Here is a 22,755-nt window from a genome sequence, read left to right on the forward strand (position 1 = left end):
ATCAGTGGGGCAAGTACATTTCTTGAGATCACATAAACATTCTTAAACATGTATTTGAAGCCGATTAGACCATGTCATAATTTCTAATTTTTTCCCAAGACATAGTGTACTTTTAGTTTACCATATCATCATCTTTCTCAACGTTTACTATTGCAAATGATCTTAAAAGATTGTATCAGCATTATTGTTTTTCATTATTGAATCACAGGCAGAAGCTATTGTCACACCATGTTACACTGAGTCTCTTCAGTCATCCAATCATTCCAGAGTTCATAGAACTACAATAAGCTCTGGTAACACATTATATCATAACAATGTCATAATAATGTCATAATCAGATTGTTTTGGGCTGCACAGTAAATATTGGTTTGATGCCAGCCAACATCCTTTATCAGCCTCCAGTAGATACACCTGTCTTAGCTGGTTATGGCATGCGACTGTTGAGGTGGTATTAAACAGGTAGATGAAGTGAAAAATAGGGAAAATCAAACCCTAAGAACAGGTTGGTGATCTTGAAGGAAGATGACCCTTATTTGATGTTGCACTCTAATTAATAAACCATAAAAGCCACATTGAGTCAGTCCTAAGTTTCCAGAAATGATTAGCACCTTCTTAGTTCTCTAGCAATCAAGGTCAGAATTACAAATTGTTTATATTAGTCTTCTTAGATATTTATAGTGAAACTCCGCTATAACATTATTGCTGGGGTCCAAAGAATGGGATCATATAACATATACAGCATTAAGACGATTTAGTTATCAGAAGAAAAAGTTATGTCTGTTATCCACAAGGCTATACAAGACAGAGAGTGGGAGCTGCTGTTCATGCAGTGGACTTGAAACTGCAAAAAGTGTTCTTTCTTCGACTGTAGAGAATATTTTGGTGTCAGGAAACATACAATATAAATATTTTCCTATAATATAATTTTGTAACTAATGAGTAACGCATTGTGATTGATAGAGGCCAATGATGAGATCTTCCAGATGGTCTAAAAGCTTGTAATTAGCAATTAAGAGATTTGTGTAGTCACTGTGTATGTCTTAACATCTACCTGATGCATCTCCAGTATGTATTTAGTTACTAATATAGACCACCAGAGATTAAGTTAAAAGGCCCACACCAACCCTCCTCCACTGTTTTCATCAGACCACAGTGTCTTGTTAGTTTCAATGTTTGTAATTTTTTTACCCGTTTTCCCTTTTTACTTGTATTAGTCAGATTATCATAGTAAAGATTATTGTTAATGAGATGAGATTTCAAATAAGCTTGATCTTGCTCATTCCTCATTATATGTTATTGATGCACCTTGTGGAGAGTAACTTAGTTATACCAAACTAGGTACCTGTGACCTAATTTTCCTGTTTGAGTGAAGTTTATAATTTCAGCCATTTGTTTGTAACATACTTTGCAGACCTACCAACCCTTACGATTTGACCATAAGTCATACTGAAATAAAGTTTAAATTACAGATGTACATAATACAGTAATAGTAACATTATGAAAATATGTTCATTTAGATTTAATCCATGTTTGATCTGGAACCAAATCTGGTTTTCATATTAGACTCAGTGGACTTTGTCAGAGAACCAGTCTGGAACTGCGCAAGACATTTTAAACTGCCCATATATCACATGCAGAGTGCTTGCATTGTCAAACTGATACTTGGGTCGGTGGTTTTTCCCTGGGTTTTCCAGGGCTCTTCCTCCACCAGTTATATTGGCCACCATGTATAGCCTATCTTGTGCTGAGAAATGGCGTTAAACCCTACAACAACAACAACAACAAACTGATACTTACAAAGATTTTTTTAAAGTGGCTTTGAGTGCATGTACACATGTTGCAGATGCAAATGACAAGAACCCACTTTAAAAAAGTTTAAACAAGCAGCACATAAGTATGAAAAGGAATATTCAGGTTCAATATTGATAAAAGGCAAAATTACATTCATTGGACATCATGTGTTCATTTAAGTATATCTCTTAGCAGGAGAGATGATAGCCATCTCCTCATGAAACTAAAGGTAAACCCAAAGATTATGTCATATTGGGAGATTAGGCATAAAGTCTTTGAACTCCACAGGGTTTAGAAGTGCATTTTCTGAAAATGTACTGGATGTAATTAAGTTCTAGGTATTTTCTACAAATGTTTTCATTGAACATATTGTTTGTCTTTGTTACATCAGCCTTACATCAGATTTCTAAAAATTTTAAATGCATGTTTTCCAAATCGACAATAGCAATACCTTATTTTATGTTATACCATTCTGAAAATTTGTTGAACTTCCAGAAATATTAACAACAGCCTTACTTCCTGAGAAAACCTTATTAGGGTTGGCAGGTCTGACTCTGTATCATTAACCTGTTCATTTAGACTAATGAACTTTTTGTTTCAGCCATACACTGTTGAAACTGTGTTGATGCATCATAATGAACATTACAAGTGCAGTAATATTTTCTTCCTCTACATGGTGGTCTAAACATTAGTTCCAACTCACAGTCATGGAGTAATGGGTTTGAAGCCTGACTAGGCCTAACTGAATCAGCTGTCATGGTGTATCTCATCGCAAAATTCTTTAATTCCCAATGCCTCATGGTTAGTCCTTCATACCAGACTGTATATTTGTATTACTCCAAATGTGCTTTTGGCAAAGGGAATCATATTTAAGTATAAACACCTTTTTTCTCTTCTCTTTTCAGACACTGTTCTTAAAGTAGTGAATACCATAATGGAAAAAATAAATGCAACATCACTTCTTAAACAGGCAGAAGATCTTGGAAATGGTAAACAAACTGAATATTGTTGAACCTTGAAATTCTGTTCCATTTATATTTGTTACATTCCACTCTTTGAGAATCACATGGCATACAAGAATCACTTTCTCTGTCTGTTCATTGATGCAGCTCTGTTTGTCTGGACTATAACCCCTATACTTATTGACATCAAACTTGCACTATGGTCATCACGGTGCCAACAAGCTTACACTGAAAGTGCGTCCAAGAGTGTGTTGGTGTGATTCACACCAAAATTGTGTCACTTTGAACTGCTTTGAAGAATCCATTGAACTTGCTTATTATTATGACTCTTTTTCCTATTCAGGCACTAACTCCTAATTACCAGTTACATGATTCAGGATGTTTGTCTTTCACAAGGCAAGAACAAAATTGAATTTAAAATGTGGGTCACCATTTTTTATGGGATGGCCTTTTGTCTGTTGTCTGATTGTTATTGCTACTCCTCCTAAACTGCAAGGAGTATTGCCATGAAACTTTACACATACTTTCATTCTATGGTCTGGTTGGTCCAAAATGGTGCTGCTCAGATATCCAATATATAAATCTTTTTATCAAAATTCGTCCTGAATGGAAGAACATATCAGCATCAGGTTTTACACTAAAAGGCTTCTTAGATGTCTGATATGGCCACCATGGTGGCCTGCTTGAAAATACTGGGTCTGTACTGAAAGTTATATCAACATGGGGTTTTCACTGAAAGACTTCTTATAGTGTCTTCTTGGTCTTAAATATAAATTGCTCTGAACTGATATTCTGCAATCGTGATAATCTTATTATTATTCTTCCTAGATGGAAAGTCATATCAGTATTGAGTTTTCACCAGATGACTTCTTATGATGTCTAATTAAGTTTGTACCTGTTTCAAATCACCAGTTTAAAGAGACAGTGTAAAATCTACATTGGAAGAAAATAAACACCTTAACCCATCAGGGATATATCCATGCCAAAAAAAACAAGTATTATCAAGGAAAGTCATAAAAATTTATACCTTCAAAAATTAAATGAATTCACAGTATTGTAGAACACTAAACCAATCATATGACAGATTCTTGATTTGACGTTTTATCAAGGAATCGATTTTATTTATGGTGATTTTGACCAGTCTAGTTACAGATTTGTTATTTTAGCATGGGGACAAATTATCTAATGCTAGTAGAATCTAGTTTTTCAAGAGAATGTTAAGTTTTTTCTCATTAAACATTAGCCTTATTTCAAGCATTCTGAATGGCTTTGATGAATATTTTATTAATTCATACTGAAAGAAAGATGAAGCATTCAAATCACTTTACAACAACAATCTTTTTTTAAAACAAGAGTGCAAGATTACTTTTTTTCTCAAATTATCATTCATCAGAATTTGCACTTACAATTCCAATATTTTAACCCATTCTACACCTTGGAGGATCGATTTGATATTTCAGTGCTTTGTCCTAGCTACATATACTGGATTTTATAGTTGCCTCCCTTAATATGTAATGCCAACTAAAAAAAAACATGTCATGCTTTGTATATTGGCCAAAAATGGTAGAGACACTTGACTTCAAAAGGGTAGTTTTTAAGTTTAACATCAAAAGTATAACTACATACCAGAGAGAAGCCATTGCAGGCATATTTGAGGGAAAGGATGTATTTGTACAAAAATAGACCAGCAGTGGAAAATTACTTACTGATGAGTTCATTCCAGTTGTGTGCTCCCCTTTTCTCAATCATGTAGGAACAGTGTTCAGATTTAGCAAGTTGATTTTGGTTGGATGTGGTGGCTTGCCGCTGCAACCAATGAAATTCACAGATGCAAAGCATTGAAATATCTGATTGATCTACCAAGGTGTAGATATCCAAATCTTGGCTAGTGAAAATGTTGTATTTTGGGTAGAAATTTGTGTGGTTTTGTGAAAAATAACATTCTTAATGATACCTAAAGTCATTTATTGGGGAAGGATTGTTATTGTTCACACACAAGGACCATTATTCCTTGGGTCTTTGAATTTGTGATTTTGAAGCAATTATGACATTTAAGAGTTTTTAAAATGCAAGTTCCATGAAGTTTATTAATGTGAACTGTTGAATAAGACTTTGATCACTCAGATTGTAGCAGTAAATAAGCTTTTAGGTTTAGTGGTTATTCTTATAATAAGTGGACACTCTTCACTCCCTGTCATTCTAATCATTTTTCATGTTATTTGTCAGCATCAACCACAGCTAAGCAGGACCTTGATAATGTGAATGCATCCATACAAATACTGAAGGAATTGCAGATCTACATAAGCACAGAACTTGGCAACATCACGAGTGCAATAGAAGCCAGTTGTAATCGTTCAGAATGTGTTACATCAGGGTTGCAGCTGAAAGTGAACTTCTCTGGGGTTTGTATTTTTTTTAAAAACAATTCCAGTTTCAAATGATATTGGAAAGAGATTAAAAAATGCAAGAAAGGGACAAATGTTTTTGAAAAAAGACACATGGTCACCAACTTCCATTATGAAAAGTTTTGATTTTACTTGCAGTCAAAGATCAGGCTCATGTGTTGAAAACATCATATGTTCATTAATCTTTATAAAGATGTTGGAAATTAAGAAAAATCCTGTTATAAAAGAGTAATATTGTCATCTTCTGTGTATGAGCCAAAATATGAATATACATTGGAAGTTTTGCAGAGCATCATTGGTTTACAAATTATGGAAGATTTTTGTGCACCTATCCCCATAATTGACAGTTCATCCATCCATCCATCCTTCTGTCCATCACACTGTGAACACATCTCCTAGCTTTGATGGATTGTTATGGTGATCTCATGAAAATGAATATATTGACAAATTAGCATACTCTTACAATGTTTGTTATGGTTATTGCCCTATTTTGACTTGCTGCCCAGTACAGTCTACTGAACACAACTAATTTCACAAGTTTGAATGGATTGATGTGATATTTCTCATCATCTGAAGTTCCGTAAATCAGCATATTTCTTGGATTCTGCAATTTTTTTATGCTCACCATGAAGCAGGATGTATTATGATTGTTGCTTCTAGGGTGCATGTTGGTGGAAATCCTGCAATTGATGACAAGCTGGCTCAAACTGAACTAAATAATGTGCCCAAAAGTCTAGCAGTTCCATTGAGCTGGCACAAATTTCTATATTTGGATGCAGGTTATTCTTTTTATCAAAAGCAAGAGTTTGGACATATCCCTCCTCCTTTCCAGTAATAAATGTGGGTTGAACATTTGACCAGTAGACCAACTTTCACAATCTGCAAATTATGAGGTTCCATCTCAAATGTTGGGAATCCTCACTGGACTCGCATATGGGATACCAAAGCAAGTACAACATCCATCAATCACGATCTGTTCGTAAATAAACGGGGGTGGGGGCAAGTCTTCTTCTGTCATTACAGGATACCAATACAGTAGTAACCGATTGGGAAAAAAATGTATTAGTGAAGTGAGTTTTATTCATGATATATATATATATCTTTGTTTCATTGCACAACTGATAATGATAGGATTTTTGACAAATATTTTCTGCCTATGGTTAAACAAATGTTTTGATATCATTGAGAGATACATTCTGGATGTTTATGATATTGCATTAAATTGGGTGTGGAACAATACAGGTAGCTGTACAGGCTTGTGAGCTTGATAAGACCAAAACGTAAGAATAGATTTTTATCAAACCCAGTTTGTGGATATATCTGATTAATACATTGAATGATGCTTTGTTTTTTTTCCCCCATAAATAATATTCATAAATTTAACAAGACTTAGCAGCATGTGTATATCTTGACATCATCTGAGACAAATTCAGCTGTTTTCTATCCAATAGATGTGAGATTTTATTTATTTTTTTAAATATTTAGTCTGGATTACAAAGTTGTTCAGATTTATGGATTGATGATGCTTGTCTGTAACTTGGACATGTAAGAAAATATTTTTGTTACTGAATTTGGTATGTTGGAGTTCCTCAAGAACATCGGATGAGATAGTTTCAGTACTTAGCAGTTGAAAAGAATGAAATGGCAGAAGAAACAGTTTTATCTTGAATTCCTTGAAATTCTTTTCAGCCAGTAAAGCATCAGCCCTTTAAAGGATTCTTGTTTAAAAATAATTTGTTTAATAACTCTTTGTTTGACTGCAACCATTTAAGGGCTGTTCCATTTAAACATACATGATACCCAGGGAGGTCAGTTTTTAAAATATATGCCAGGGTACTTTAATATCACAGAATTCATATTAAAGTGATATGAAAATTCTAAATTGCATCTATGCGTGAGTACCCAACATTAAAAATACCTTTCCTGGGTACCATGTATGTTTTACTGGAACAGCCTTAATGTAAATGTACTTATTTTATTGTCTGTTAACTATTGTTACAATGGGTTTTAATTTTGTTTCATTTCAGCTGAATAGTGTTCAGGAACAGTTGGAGAGGATCACAAAAGCACAGGACATTTCAAAATTTGTTAATGATGTAAGTATATTTCCTGAATTTTGATCACTTATAATGAATTGCAGCAAATCACGCTTTGTCAAACTTAGACAGGCTAAGCACTCCATTGTATCATTTGCAGAAAGCCCTGACTGAGATTAATTAGTGGTCCATTGAAATTAGGCATAAAACATCAGATGACTAACAATTGATGGAAGATGGACGGAATTTGGTGATTTTTCAGTTAAATTTCAAGCAAAACTTGTATTGCTGAATTCTACACAACCATCTTTACTTACCTTGGAGTAGATTTTTCCATCATTTGGCATTTTTATGGTCACATGTACATATGACTACCTGTTCTTGTATTTTTGATATTTGGTTATCAAAATGGTTCTTTGTCTTGATTTTGGTACATTGTTTTGTTTTATTCATTTTAATCATGTTACATGTTTTGTCAGGATTACAAGCAATTCTGGCTTATAGATTGATGATAGCTGTCTGTCTGTCTGCCTGTTTATCCTTCCAACATTGTGATTGCTACACTTTTAAGTGGAAAGCAGGTTACTAATGTATATTTCGGTCCAATGGTTTTGGTTAACTCTTTTCATTTTGAATAGTTTCTTAGGCAGTATTACAATAGGGGTCTCTTAATTTGGTAGGTAAATATATCATGAGTACTACACCTTGGTGAAAACTAGGTCATCATGACCTGTATTTCATGTTTCATTGATATGTAATTATTTTTGGGGTTTAGCTTGGTTTTCTGTATATTAGGTTTTCCATTTAGATCATTTTCTTAGATATATTGCTTGTAGGGTCAGATAAGTTGGTACTTAACATGTGTCACATGAAGTACTACACCTTTCAATGAAAATAGGTAACTGGCCTATATATCACATTTTGTTCAGTTTGGTTAACCTTTGCATTTTGCTCATTTTTTTCAGGTGTTCTTGTATATGGAGTCAGATAACTTGGTATTAAATTGTGTCAGGAGGAGTACTACAGACATCAATGCAAAATAGGACCCTGACCTCTGTTTCATGGTTCAGTGACTTACTTTAGTGTTGAGCTCAGTTTCTCGGGTTAAGATGTCATTTAGGGCAGATTGGTCCAGCTACATACATGTGGGCCAAATGTGGCCTGTGGGTGATTTTTTAATACTATAATATATCTATGTATTGCCTGTGAACTTTACATTTTTTGGTCCATGTGGCCTGTTGTGCTGAAGATGTTGTACCACTATGATTTAGGGTATTTGTCAGACATTATTGCTTGTAGAGTTGCATAAGTTGGTATTTAAATGTGGTTCAAAGGAAGAAATATATCTACAAAAAATTCTACCAACAGAATAAAATGAAGTTTTTATGATTGTGATTAGTAGTCCCACCATACCACAAGTGGTGTCTTGTTTTATGATGCTTTTGTTGTACCTAAGTAAATTTCTTTAGTTGTTAAATGCAAAGTGTCAGAAGAATGAAACTTTTGCAAATTAAGTGCAAGTAAATTGTTCTTAATTTTGTTCAAGTAAAATGCAGATTATTTACACAATGTATGTACTCAAAGTGTGTAAATGTTGAGTATTTTAAATCATAAATATGCTGAATTTAATGATTTTGCAAAAATTTGATGATGCTTAAAAATATTATACAGGATGTTGACAGACATTATATGAGAGATGTTTTTTTTTAAGTGTCCATGTCCTGATGAAATTATCAATAAATTTTTTAAATAACTGATTTGTTAAGTTTTACATATCTTTAGAAACACATATTAAGTTATAAAAGTATGATTTAAATTTACAATATAAACATTTTTTATACTCTCCATGAAAATTGCCAAGTGCTAAGTTTTATGGATCTTTTTTTTTTAATAAAAAATTGCCAAGTTTTAGATAATATTTAATACTGTATATCAGTGGACGTATCAAGGCTGGTGTAAATATAAACAAGGAATATTGTTTTTGATGAAAAAATGCATTCATACAAAATAGCCATGTTATAATTACCAGTCTCCTAAAGATTGATAGTGACTTTTGTTTAGAACATTGGGACTGAGGTTAACCTTAATTTTGAAGTTTTATCAAGAGCTATGGATTGTACTTAAATTTGGGTAAATAAGTTACATGGCCTAATTTAATTTATATACACCAACCAGAATGCTGATGTATAATGTTATTGTGTTGTCAGTCTGTGTGTGTGTGTGTGTGTGTGTATATATATATATATATATATATAGTTATGACTATGGTCTCTAAAACTGAGTAACAGAAGTGAGTAAAAAAAAAACAAGCTTTGTAAAATCAACAAATAATTTGATTCCCTAAATCAACAAATATTTTTTTTCCCTAAAATACAAGTGAAAATTGGAAAAGAACTTACAGTATTGTGAATTAATCCCAAATAGGCCTACACATTCTATCATGACTCCAAAAGTATAGAGTATTCTAAATGAGTTCTGTGTTGTTCCAAATGAAGTCTAATCTATTGTGCTGATGTGCCAGTAGTCTTGAATAGTGTTGATATGCTAACAGTCTTGATGTATCATAATGATATAATCCAAAATCTCATTAAATGAATTTACAGTGATTCCAAATAGTTATTTAGCACTAGAGTCTGTGAGCACTTTGTAATTCCAATAAATAATTTAAATAATTGAATCCTCTCAAATAATAATTAATAAAACACAACTGAAACACTGACTCCACAACAGATGTTTAAGAAAAGAATAAATAATTATGTTACTCACCACCTTATATAAAAATGAGGACACAATAACACAATAACGGAACCAGGATAAGGATCAAAAGTTTATTTCCAGAAATTTTTAACTTGTAAACAAGTGCAAGTTCTTTAGCAGCCAACCAATCAGAAATCAGGTAAACCAGAATTCCAAGGTCAAAAGGCCACATAACTTATTTACCCAAATTTAAGTACAGTCCACAGTCATGGAAGTATGTAAATATTTATTAAAATGGCCCTGACAATCTGCTGTCATGAATCAAAATGAAACAGATACAATAGATTTACATAACAGTATCTCCATCTGTATATCTGTCTGTTATGTTTTCTATTCCAGCAAAATAACCTTAGCTTAGCAAATTATATGGATGGCATACACTTTGGAAGAAGGCTATTGATTTTGGGTCACTTGTCAAGGTCACTGACTGAAGGAAGATAAAAAACTTCTTCTCAAAACATTAGTTCTACATCACAGACCTGAACCAGCTTTTTGGATGGTTTGCACTTGGAGTAAGGAAGAAACCTATTGATTTGGTAATAAAAAAGTCAGAGGTGAAGGTCAGTGTCTAAAAAGCAAAGAAAAACAGTTCTGCACAAAAACTGAAGTTCTAGACCCAGTACCTTAACCGCCCCCCCTTGCGGGATCTAGTATATAGAATTGACCTGAGGTGACCTCTGCCTGTTGTAGGATGTGACTAATGGAGGTAACCTCTTTGCCCTGAAATGTGTCATATGATGTTGTTCCAGCTGAGAATGTCTTGGATTTTTTAAGGGTGCAGTTTATGTTGAAAGATTGACTTGGTATTATTGGGATTTCTGTCCATCTTTGCCTTAATCTTTATTTTGTATGCTTTTTGGGGATAACTAAACTTATGTGGCACTATATAGTAGTGATTGTGCTGATGTGTCATTGAACTCTATGCATACGGAACTACATTTCACCACAGTTTGTTGATGGCTTACACTTTGGGTAAGGAAAAAAAAGAGTATTTATTTTTAGATTAAAGGTCATTTTGACCAAAAGAGGAAAAATGTTTTTCACATAATGACTAATTCTTGACCACATACCATGACCAAGGATGGCTTGCACTTGATGAATGGAAAACCCCTGATTCTGGAGTCTAATATTCAAAGGTAAAGGTCAGTGTGGTTCAGAAAAATGTTTTTTTGCACAATAACATTTGTTGTCGATCAAGTTCCAAGACCATTCTTTTGGTGTGTCTGTCAGTAATAATCTGAAACATTTTTCAGGTTGAAAGGTCATTGGTCAAAGTCTCATTAAGTCTAATAAGGAAATAATAGCTTCTGCATAGTGAGTTTGTTTATAGACTGTATGGAGATTCATTGGTCATTAATATCTAGAGTCAGCCATGTTCTGCTTGTGCCTGTATAGAATATTGCTTAACACAGGGTGAGGGTGGTAGTTTAATGTACCATTCATAGTCCTCTTGTTACAAAGATGATGAGGTAACTTTTATTCAACTGCAATGTTAGATAAAACTTTAAAGTCAGTTCCCTGAAAGCCATCTATTAATCATTCCAATGCTCTTGTTTTCAGTCCAGGAAACAGTTTGATAATGTGACCTTCAAGATTAATGAACAGGTGGAAAATAGTGTCATTCGTAAGTATTTTAAATGTACGCTTTTATTGGTTTGCTTGTTTTAGAAGAGTGTGTACTATGAATTCATTTATTTTTGTGGGTAGTAGTGTTTGTGGTTTTGCACAAATATATAATTTACATATTACTTAAATCATTGGGTCCTTTTGTTTCCACAATAGCAATCGGATTGTAGCAATCATAATATCCATGAAATTTGATACTGTATGCAGACCTGACACTTAGCATAATTTACTCCGGATCATCAGGAATTTTTTTCTTCAGAATCAAAAAAATCCGATTTTCCTTTTTTTGAAACCCAAACTCCCAATTTTTAAAGCACCAAAAAAGTTTTTAAAAGCACCTTTTGATTCACAATGGCCACACCTCCTACAAAGAGAGCAAAAGTGTTACAGAAATTCTGTGAGGAACACTACAGTCATACTGTGAAAATCTACCATTTATCCAATTTCATCTTTTATGCTGATATTTAATGCGATAATTGAATTAATACTAAATATCAGCATAAGAGATGAAAATGGACAAAAATGATAGATTTTTCACAGTATGACTGTAGCATACATTTTTCACCATAAGTAAATAGCATAAGACAGGCAGAGATGTCAATTCTTTTGTAAATTTTTTGTAAATATATGGTCACAAACTCTGATCCTGCTTTTTATTTTTCTCCGTACCCTTATTGTTTTCCTTTGCATCCTGATTTTCATTCCACTCAAGGTGGCAGGTCAGTGTATGTACTCACTAGTCAGATCCATCACAAACACATGCATAGACCCTGATTTATCATTGTATAATGCACTGGCAGATCAGGGTCTAAAATTGTTCTACTGAATACTTCTAACAAACTGCATAGATCCAGATTGGTTTGTGCATTATGTAGTGGCAGATCTGGGTCTGTGTAGCTTGGAGTTTGACTTGACTTATAGTGAGTATAGACAGAACGTCTGTACTTTCCTGCAGATGAACAGTCAAGATCAAGTTAAAGAGTTACTACATTCCTCTGTTTCAGTTATCACCTCCTGATAATTGTACTCCAACAATAACTCTCTCAAGCTCTTCTTTACTGCAAATGTTTTTGGGGGAATTTTTTTTACCATCCCTTATTCTAGCTCTATTTTGCCTTCCTAGTACTAATGCTGACACTGGGTTTATATCTGGAAAAACACTTGGAACTGCAGAGAAAGCAATAATTGGGTTATGGATTTTGTACCTGAAAGCAGAGGAAAGAAAAGTTCATGCTTGAAATCCAAGCACCTTTTGACTGAGACTTGATGAGGATAATCTTAACAAAGCGATTTCATTACTGAAGATGTACTGAGAAGCTTAGTATGATTATTTGTGGTTTGGTAATAATAGCTATTATGCATATACAAATACACAGTAATATTTCACATAATATGCCTACTTAATGTATTGCTTGTTATGTACAAAAAAGAAAATGTTTTTAAAATTCAAAAGCTGTATTGAATATTGCCAGATTTTTCAGTATAATGAGGTGAACTTTCTCTTTTTGTTACATGTAGATGTTCAAATAGAAATGCATGCTGAGTCATTTATGCATTATTTAAAAAAAAATTCTCAGCAGATTTTATGCCTACACAAAATTTGTGCACATCATTGCTGAGGGTTGTAAAAAAGAGAAATACCCCACCCACTTCATTTAACAGCTCCCAATCATGGACACAGTAGCTAAAAATAATTTGCCTTGCACGCAACTTTAGAAAACAACACATTAACTTCAGAATATTTATTCTTGATGTACCATATTTTATTTCTTGAATATGAAGTGAAGTGAATACGACAAACAACAGCTGACTTGGATGGAACCCCAACTCTTCATTGTTATTGTATCTAGATGTTGTATTGCATTTATCCACTTCTCTCTTCTACCTGGGTCAGTAGGAAACTTGTGTCCACCTTGTAAGTGACAGTTTGGAACAGAAAAGCAAGTACTGGGCATCATTTGATCAGGACATAGCAGATTTTTAGTGAACTTGCCATCAAAAGCAAGTTAGGATAAAGACAAACTTATTTCTAAATGATAGACTGGAACACAAGGCATCACCGGTATAAGAACAATAACTAGCTAATATAGGCCATTCTGTAGCAAAGAAAATTTCTCCACAAACTTGGTAGTATTGTTTCTACGTTAGGATGTTCTTAAGTAATAATAATAATGAGGACTTTGTATAGCGCCTAATCTTTAGAAGCTCTAAGTGCTTTACAACATTAGACAACACCTATAAGATAAAAAACATAATGATATGATTCCAAAAACAAACACCATGAAATTAGAAAACATAAAAAAACATGCTGAGAATATTTAAGGTAGGAAACATTATTAGGTCTTTAAGTTTGTTCTTGCAGTCGAAATAAGTGAGTTTTGAGAGCACTCTTGAATGTGATCACTGTGTCTTTGTGTCTGAGTTCAATGGGCAATTCATTCCACATTGCTGGGCCCTGGTATGCAAAAGAATGATGTCCATATAACTTTGTTTTCATAGTGGGAATAATGAGTATACAATTGTCAGAAGAGGAACGTAAGTATCTTGCTGTTGTGTACACATGAGTGAGGTCGGATAGGTATGTTGGACTAGAGTCTGACAGTGAAACGTAGCACAGAGAACAAATTCTATGTTTGATTCTGGATCAAATGGATAGCCAGTGTAGGGTACAGAGCAGCGGGGAGGTGTGCTCTGATCGTGGTACTCTAAGTATGATCCGAGCAGCTGTGTTTTGAACTTTTTGAAGTTTCTGGAGTTGATATTCAGATGAACCAGACAGAATTGAGTTACAATAGTCCAGTCTTGAAAGTACTAATGAACACACAAGTGTTTTAGTGGCATCAACTGAAAGATATTTGCGAATGGAGCTGATGCATCTCAGCTCAAGATATGCAACCTTGCATATGTTCATGACATGTTGGTGCAATGTGAGAGTACTGTCCAGAATAACACCTAGGTTTCGTACTGATTGTGTGAATTTAATGTTGGTGTTGCTGATATTTATTATTTGAGGTAAAGGATGTGAATGAGAAAGTCTTTGTATTGTGATCAGAATGGCCTCAGTTTTATCGTCATTCATCTGCAGCTTGTTACATGTCATCCATGATTTCACATCAGAAATGCACCTCTCTACACCTTGGATGGTAGCATCAACTTCAGTTGGGTGGCTAGATTTGTATATTTGGGTGTCATCAGCGTACAATTGGTGAGACACTGGATGATGATCTGTGACACTTTAGAGCAACTGAGTGTATCGAATGAAGAGAACAGGTCCAAGAACAGACCCCTGTGGAAGACCACAAGATAGATCAACTGGGCTGGAGTGTATTCCATTTGCAGATACAATTTGTGTCCTGTTGACCAAGTAGGACTTGAACCACAGTAAGGCTGTATCATGAATGCCAAATACATGCTGGAGATGGTGAAGTAATATATCATGGTCTGTTGTGTCAAATTCTGCAGACAAATCAAGGAGGGTGAGGACTGTAATCTTTCCGCTATCCAATGCAGAGAGAATGTCATTAACTACTTTTAGAAGAGTAGTTTCAGTACTGTGGCAAGGGCGATATACAGATTGTACATTGCTATTAAGACTGTTTGAATTCAGATGAGATACAGGCTGGGATAGCACAACCTTTTTAAGATTTTTTATATGAATGGGAGATTAGAAACTGGACGGTAGTTCTTTAAATTGTTACGGTCTTGTGTTGGTTTCTTCAGCAGAGGCTTTACAATGGCAATTTTGAAAAATGATGGGAATTCCCCGGATGAGAGAGAGGTATTAATAACATCAGTTAGTGAAGGCAATACTGGATCCAAGAACTCAAGCAGCAGTGATGTTGGAATTGGATCAAGTTCACATGACTTTGGTGCACACTTCGTCAGGATGGTACGTACGAAATCCATAGAGACAGGTTTAAATGCTGCTAATGGTTGCCGCTCAAATTCTGTATCCCAACTGTATGGTGACGACGAGTCAATTGAAATTGTGGTGTCAAGCTTATCTCTAATGGTTTGTACTTTGTCACAGAAGAAATCTGCAAACATGTCCGGAGGGTCGACTGGAGAGAAGGTAGTTGGAAGTGGTGTAGATTTGTTCCTTGATATTAGCTTTTTAGTAATCTCGAAGAGCTCTTTTCAGCTGGAACTTTCCATGATCTTGTAGTGTAGTGGGCTGATTTCATTGCATGGACTGTATTAAACAGTATTAATAAGATAGAAAAAAAATTCAGTGATCAGTTTTTTCATTGTATGCAAATCATATTCTTTTAAAACTCATTTTCTAAATGTTCCAAAATGAGTGCATTATCCAATCAACAGAGAAAGTGACAGTCATAGATAGATGCTTATTTGCATAATATATGTACAGATAAGGTCCATTAAAACAATTAAAATGCTAATTAAAATCTGTATTATTTATAAATGAAATTTACTATTACCTGTATTTATAAGTGAATTAAGACAAACATTTATAACTTAAACAATTAAATGATTTAGATGAATAGTGAATTTAGACATTTAGTCTCTCAGTGGAAGCATCTAGGAAAAGAAAGCATACTTTTGGAATGCAAGTTGAATGTTTTGAATCGACTTAAATCTGGCAAAATGCAAAGTCAAATTGCTAAGGACTAAAGCTCTAATTAGAATACATTTTAAATCACTTGACAAATGTTAGAACTAGATTAATATTGATGAGGACTTCCCACTTTTGAATGACAGACTGATTTTGAAACTGTCAAGTTTTTCTGAGGTGATAAAGAGAAGATCCCAATCAGAAGTAATTGACAGTGATTAAAAGGATTTGCAAGAAACACGCATATCCAAAGCCATATTTGAATTGGAGAAAGGACTGCTTTGGTTAGAAAGCCAGGATGTTGGTCTTTGAAGATTATGCAGCAAGAAACGTCGTTGACTTTGCAAGAAAGCAAAAACAATGATCAGGTCTCAAACAAGATACACTCAAAATATACCTCAAGTAAGGTATGCACACAGTTCAAGTGATTCTGTTTGGATTAGTACTTTTTGTGAAATAATGTGCTTGTTGTGGACATCATTAGCTTTCATATGGATTAAATACATGCATGTAAGTTTGTTATTTCTGTTATTTTGTGTTCCAGAATTTCTAAAGCATGCTGCACATGGTGTGTTGTAATTCAGTCACTAATCAGCATATGTAACTGTGTTTTGAACTGTAGATGAGATATGTTCTTTTTAGATTTTCTTGTATTTAATTGAAAATTATGTTTAGAAATGGTTATGTGATTTTGAGCTTCTAATTAGATCAAGAATTGTGTTCCTAACATAAAGAAATATATTGGCCATGTATGCAACCATAATTTAATCACATGATTGTTATTTTGCAAAAGACTGAGATTTTTCAAGAATTTAAAGCACTTAAACTTGTTGATAATATACAGTTGTTTATTAGAAATAAGGATTGGGCAGTATATTTATTAAAGGTGTGTGTTACATCATTATCTGAATATTACTCATATGATCATCTGTCAAATATATGACTATGGCTTAAAGAAAACAACATTAGGGTTAGTTCTTTAGCTTTACTTCCTTTTTAAAGCATTATTATTGGGAAAGATTAAATGTACACTTACCATGAAGTGAAAATAAAAATATATAATTTACATAAACAAATGCTATTATTAAAGCTCTCCCCCATTATAACATGGTAGTCGAGGTCCTTAACAGCCAACCATGTTATGTACTGAACAGCAGTATAGCGAAAATGATCAAAAATGTTGAGTGTACTTGTGTTTGGGGGGGGGGAGGGTAACCATAGTAAAACTCTTAGTTTATGTAAATTATGTTTTTTGTTTTTACTGCATGATATTTATACATTTAATTATGTCCATTAATAATATTTTAAAAAGTAAATAAAGATATACCAAGCTTTATATTGCTTTCTTTCAACCCATATTGTTGTACATATTATTAAAAACAGTGATATAAAAACTTCATTTTAATAAATATACTTGCCAATTATAATTTCTGTCTACAGCTGAATCAAGTTTTAATAATTAAAAGTGTTGTAATCACTTGCAAAAAAATGATTAATTTTAGGCTGCTCTTCAGACCAATGCATCCTGACATTAAAAGCTTCATTCCTTTTGAATTAGGAGATCACAATCACATATGTACCACATCTACACCCATTTTGCAATTAAATAAATGAAAATCTATCTGTAACTAGGGTACTGTTTAATGTCAGGTCAATTTTTAATCAATAAAATATATCGTTTTTAGTCCAAAAACATCAGTTACATTTGATGATAAGCAGCTGAGTGATGTTACATCATGTGCAGCACATTTTTAGCAGTTCCAAAACATGGAATAACAGAAAAATGTAGTCCATTTAAAAGTCAACAATATCCAAAATAAACACATTTGTTCACAAAAAGTACTAATCCAAAAAACACTATTTACTCAAATGATGTACATTTTTTATTCTTACTGAAAGTATTTGGATAATTTATTTATTTTTATAAAACTGGATTTTTAAAAAAAAATTATTTTTATTATTATAGCAAAATCAGTGATATTTCGCAGCTGCATAATTTTCAAAGGCTCAGTGTCCTGGCTTACTAGACACATCAGTCATTTCTTGAATGCAAATATTGCTTTGGAAACAGCATTTGGTAGGTCCTACTTCCTGTTGATCAGGATCTAAATTTCTCTTTTGACACCTAGGAAGAATTGGATTCAGCAGTGGGACAATCTTTGATCCAGTGCTGAATATCGTTAAATGAAATAAAATGTCCACCATAACACAGCTTTAGCCTCTTCCATATTCTTCTCTGTGAATCACAATCTATTGACAAAATAAGCTTTCCTTTTCCTGGATGTCTTCATATGAGATTCATTAATGTTTTAATTCACTCATAAATACTGATAAGACTAAATTCACTTTTAAATCTGACTTCACTGGAAAGTGACAATTATTTGTTTGAATAGACCTTATTTGTACTGTATCTACATGATACAAATGAACATCTATCTATTCTGGGCTGCACTGCAGCAGGTTACAGAAAGCAGTTGCAAGTTCAAGAGACATACTGCTGCTAATCTTTTCTATGATCTGTTTCCATGTATCTATAAACAGTGGTCCACAATAAGTAGATCTTCTGTATAATCAGTGAGCTGTGTTTACAGAGATAATGTCACTGATCTTTTGGGGGTGGCTTTTGTGCTAAAGGCAAATTAGAGTCATGTGTACTTTACCCAAATACAATAGTTGATACGAACCAGTTATGGCTTATAAGAGACATGGGTAATTGAAGATATTCAGTAGCCTGTTAGGAATACAATATCTTATTTTGCCTGAATATAACAGTGGCTAATTAGAGTTAAACCATGACTGTAAAAACATGTTCTGTTATGGTCCAAATCAACTGCAGTAGTTTGATGTAAAGATTTCAGCTGATAGATGTCCAAAAATTAACTTTTAATTTTGTTACAAATTTTTTTAATTTTTATCATTTGGATTTTGGGGTCCAAAGCACTACCATGTTATATCCCGAATCTCATTATAGTGAAGCACATTATAACGGTGAAGAGCTGTAAATGTTTTGTGTTTTGTTTACCCATCCATCCCCAACACACACACACATTTATATAATTTTCTATCATTCTTGCTATACCCCAGTTTGGTACATAATGCAGTAGGTATTTATGGACCCCAACTACTGTGTTACAGTGGGAGAGATCTTTATACATCTCTTTTTAAGTTTATGCTGATATTAACTTCCAAACATTTTTTAGCAGACGGACTTGATGCATACTGATTAGCCAAGTTATTCACCACTAGCACTTAGCATAAATGTGGAGATTTAAATCAAAGAAGTTTTTGACATCCTTTTGCAAGTGTAGAAGCAAACAAACTTAATTCCTCCATTTAAGACTGCAGTTAAGTTTTTCATTGTGCTTAAATACTGCTGTCAGAATGTTATGTTCTGAATAATTAGGAATTAGATGCCAGTGACAGTAAACCAAGATTTTGAAAACAAAGCTTGTATCTTTCCCATATGTAAACCAATCCATCAGAATTGACTTCATTCTCAAGACTATCACATTTGCTGACACAGTGGACAAAAGGTGACACCCCAGCGATAGAGTCATCACATTAGTACAGTGCTTTCATGTTGTTGACATTAGCATTTTGAATTCAAGCATAATCAGTCCTTTGTTTATCATCTTTTATAAACATATTTGAATATATATTTCTCATCAGTTTAAATGCTGCTGGTATTAAAACAAACACACACAAATGAAGGTGCTTTACCATCAGCTAGAGCAGTGGATGCTTTGAATATCAGCTTGGTTCATATTTCTTTGTGAATTTAACTTCATGGTCCAGCATATCCATGAACAGCACAAAAATTAGTACCTCACAAATTCAAAGGGATTCGCAGGAGTAAATTTATTAATTAAGTTCATTTCTCAATCTTCATTCATGCTAGAATCATCAAACTAGATGATCATATCCATCTCTTTTAGTGTGTGTGTGTATGATTTGGATTTTTAATGCAGCTTTAACAATTTTTCAGTCATATTGCCACGATGTCTGCAGTGTGACAGTTTGTAGTGATGTCTAGCACTGGGGCATCATGCCGCAGATATGTAGCATGATATCCCACCCATTCACACTATCCTGACACCAGGCCAACTAGTCTTAACACTAACCTCTTAATGCTGAGTGCCAAGCGAGGCAGCTGTTAGTACCATTTTTGTAAGCCATTGGTATGACTCGGCTAGGGATTGAACCCACGTCCTACTGCATCTGAGGCAGATGCTCTAACCACTAGGCCACTGGATCGTTTAGTACCAGACCCATATATATATATATATATATATATATATATATATATATATATATATAATTGTAATTATACTCTAATCATAGAACTGACTTTATGTATGAGTGCAGGCCACAAAAATGACCCATGGGCCTATAGTTGGACCACTCTGGTTTAGCTCATGGTCACATAGATTTCTGCATGCTGTATACACCATGTCTTATGTGAAGGCCCTTTCTAGAAAATGCAGTTGGCGTTAGGGATTAATATGTTTTCTCAGTGGTTGACTTTCCATATTAACTATGCATTGCATACTGTGATAGGTAACCGTCAACAGATAAACATTGTACATGTATTATAAATGTGAACTGCAGGAATTAGAAGAGTGGATTGCATGCTTTCATTTGACCTCAGATATAGTGCCTAATCAAGGCAATTACTGATGTGTGAACTATGCTTCTGATACTTTCTGTTAGTCCAGGGTTACTCAAAGCCTGTGACTTTGAGCCAGTAAAACCTAGCTTGTAGATCATGGTTGTTGTTCTAGGGTTTAATGCCATTTTCAGCACAAGATAGGCTATACATGGCAGCCAGTATAAATGGTGGAGGAAGAACCCAGATGGATAAATGGATGGATGGATCCAATTTAAAGTTCATAAGCTGTTGATAAAAAAATTTTACTTAGAGAAAGGGCCAATATTTTGTTGTCATAGACACTTTAGTTTGACTTGTTTTTCTGCATGATAATTATTAATGTTTGCTTAGACAACTTGAGACTGCTAAAACCTTTGTACAGTCAAGCTATGTAATCACTAATTACACTCTTATTTTCAGTAATGAAGTGCAGTAGGATGCTAATCTTATAAAAATCGTTGCTTTTTAATTATTTTAGAATCCAGAGAACAAGTACGCTCAGTTCAGACTCGGGTGGATACTGAGCTGAGAAAGATCAACACTACTGTAGATCCTGTGGTAAGTAAAGGAAATATTTTCTTATATCCAGTTTTTTAAAATCTAAATAAATATAAAATTTAGTTTGAAAATTTGTTTGGTAATCTTTCTAGTACAGCCTAAGAACTTTGAGTAGAACTCGAGTTTCTAGTTGAATACCCATTGATTCGCTATGAGATACTGTTGAAATCCTGCAACAGTGTTCTCAATCATAAAGTTAGATTCAACAACATTTCTTGTAATAAATGTTAGAAATATTATGCAGAAGGTATAAATGGAGTGTATTGATTATTCAGGATATTTTCTAGTATGATTATAGGAGTAGAAATAAGGCACATGACATAGGGTTTTAGTATCATGACCTGCAAAATGAAGGCAACTAAAGTACGTATAGATTTGACCAGAAACTTTAAGCTGTTTTGAGCTGAGAGCTAGAGTTTGTTGGATTGCATCACTTAGTAAATCAAAATATCTGCTCTGAAATCTAATCAGGCCCTATATTCTTAAAATTGTTTTGGAGAAAGTCAAACATAATCCTTGGAGAATTTATGGATCATTCATTGATAACAGGCATGAAGAGAATGAAGCATTAAAAATCATATAAATGACTCAGTTTCAATTATGGATGAATTATTATAATAGTAAATGTGTGGGGGCTGGGGAGAGTTTCATGAAAATATGTTGTTTGATAACTCAGATATCTTATGGATAAGGAATCAACACTGCATAATCTTTAACAGTATTGCAACAGTATGTGGAAAAAAGAAAATAAAAGTGTAAGATGCATGCAATAATTTGTAAGTTTTGCTTTGCAGTGGTTTCATTTGAAGTGAGCAGCCTGTGATTTGTCACTATATAGTTGTGCAGGAATTCCATAATACATGTTCAGAATTTTGAACAAATTCATTAAAAAAGTATTATAGCATAATACTTGACGAGTTGGATGTAGCATCTTTCATCGGATAGTCAAAGCGTACTAGACACTTTTTTTATTTTGGCATCTTTGAAAAGTGCTTGCCTGATAATTCACTATGTCAAAGAGAATAATAAATGCTCAGTCTCATTCCCTTGATGGCCAGTTGATCAATGAAAGTTAGTGTGTTAATAATGAAGGGAAGCATACAACATTTAACTAAATAAATAACCAAAATCTGGTTTGTAACAAATTTGTAAAAATTCAGAATTTAATAATTTATGGAAAGGACAGCATTAAACAGATATGCATTAAGATAGTCTAGGTGATCCTTACTGATACAGTATATGAACAGTACTAGTGATGATTGAAACATGAAACATTTTGCTTACAGTTTGACATAAAGATGAAGATGAAGGCAGATGATGATTATATAATACAACATGAATACAAGGCACATATCATGTCATATATTAAACATTAACTGAATGAGAGTTAAAGTCTTCA

At 33.7% G+C, this 22,755-nt stretch overlaps 1 protein-coding gene across 2 annotated transcripts in view; it reads left to right on the forward strand.

Annotated features, from left to right (window-relative positions):
- The window catches only part of LOC149803089 (prominin-1-A-like), a 215,064-nt gene that overhangs the window by 69,788 nt on the left and 122,521 nt on the right, over nucleotides 1–22,755 (forward strand). For both annotated transcript variants that reach the window (XM_089952675.1, XM_089952676.1), the window contains exons 6-10: nucleotides 2,697–2,780; nucleotides 4,980–5,155; nucleotides 7,186–7,254; nucleotides 11,512–11,575; nucleotides 21,277–21,356. In XM_089952675.1, coding sequence (XP_089808801.1) covers nucleotides 2,697–2,780; nucleotides 4,980–5,155; nucleotides 7,186–7,254; nucleotides 11,512–11,575; nucleotides 21,277–21,356 — 473 coding nt within the window. The remainder of the gene's footprint in view (nucleotides 1–2,696; nucleotides 2,781–4,979; nucleotides 5,156–7,185; nucleotides 7,255–11,511; nucleotides 11,576–21,276; nucleotides 21,357–22,755) is intronic.

The sequence above is a fragment of the Sinohyriopsis cumingii genome, chromosome 3 (genome assembly GCF_028554795.1).
Source record: "Sinohyriopsis cumingii isolate HCF-2022 chromosome 3, ASM2855479v2, whole genome shotgun sequence".
NCBI classification, from domain to species: domain Eukaryota; kingdom Metazoa; phylum Mollusca; class Bivalvia; order Unionida; family Unionidae; genus Sinohyriopsis; species Sinohyriopsis cumingii.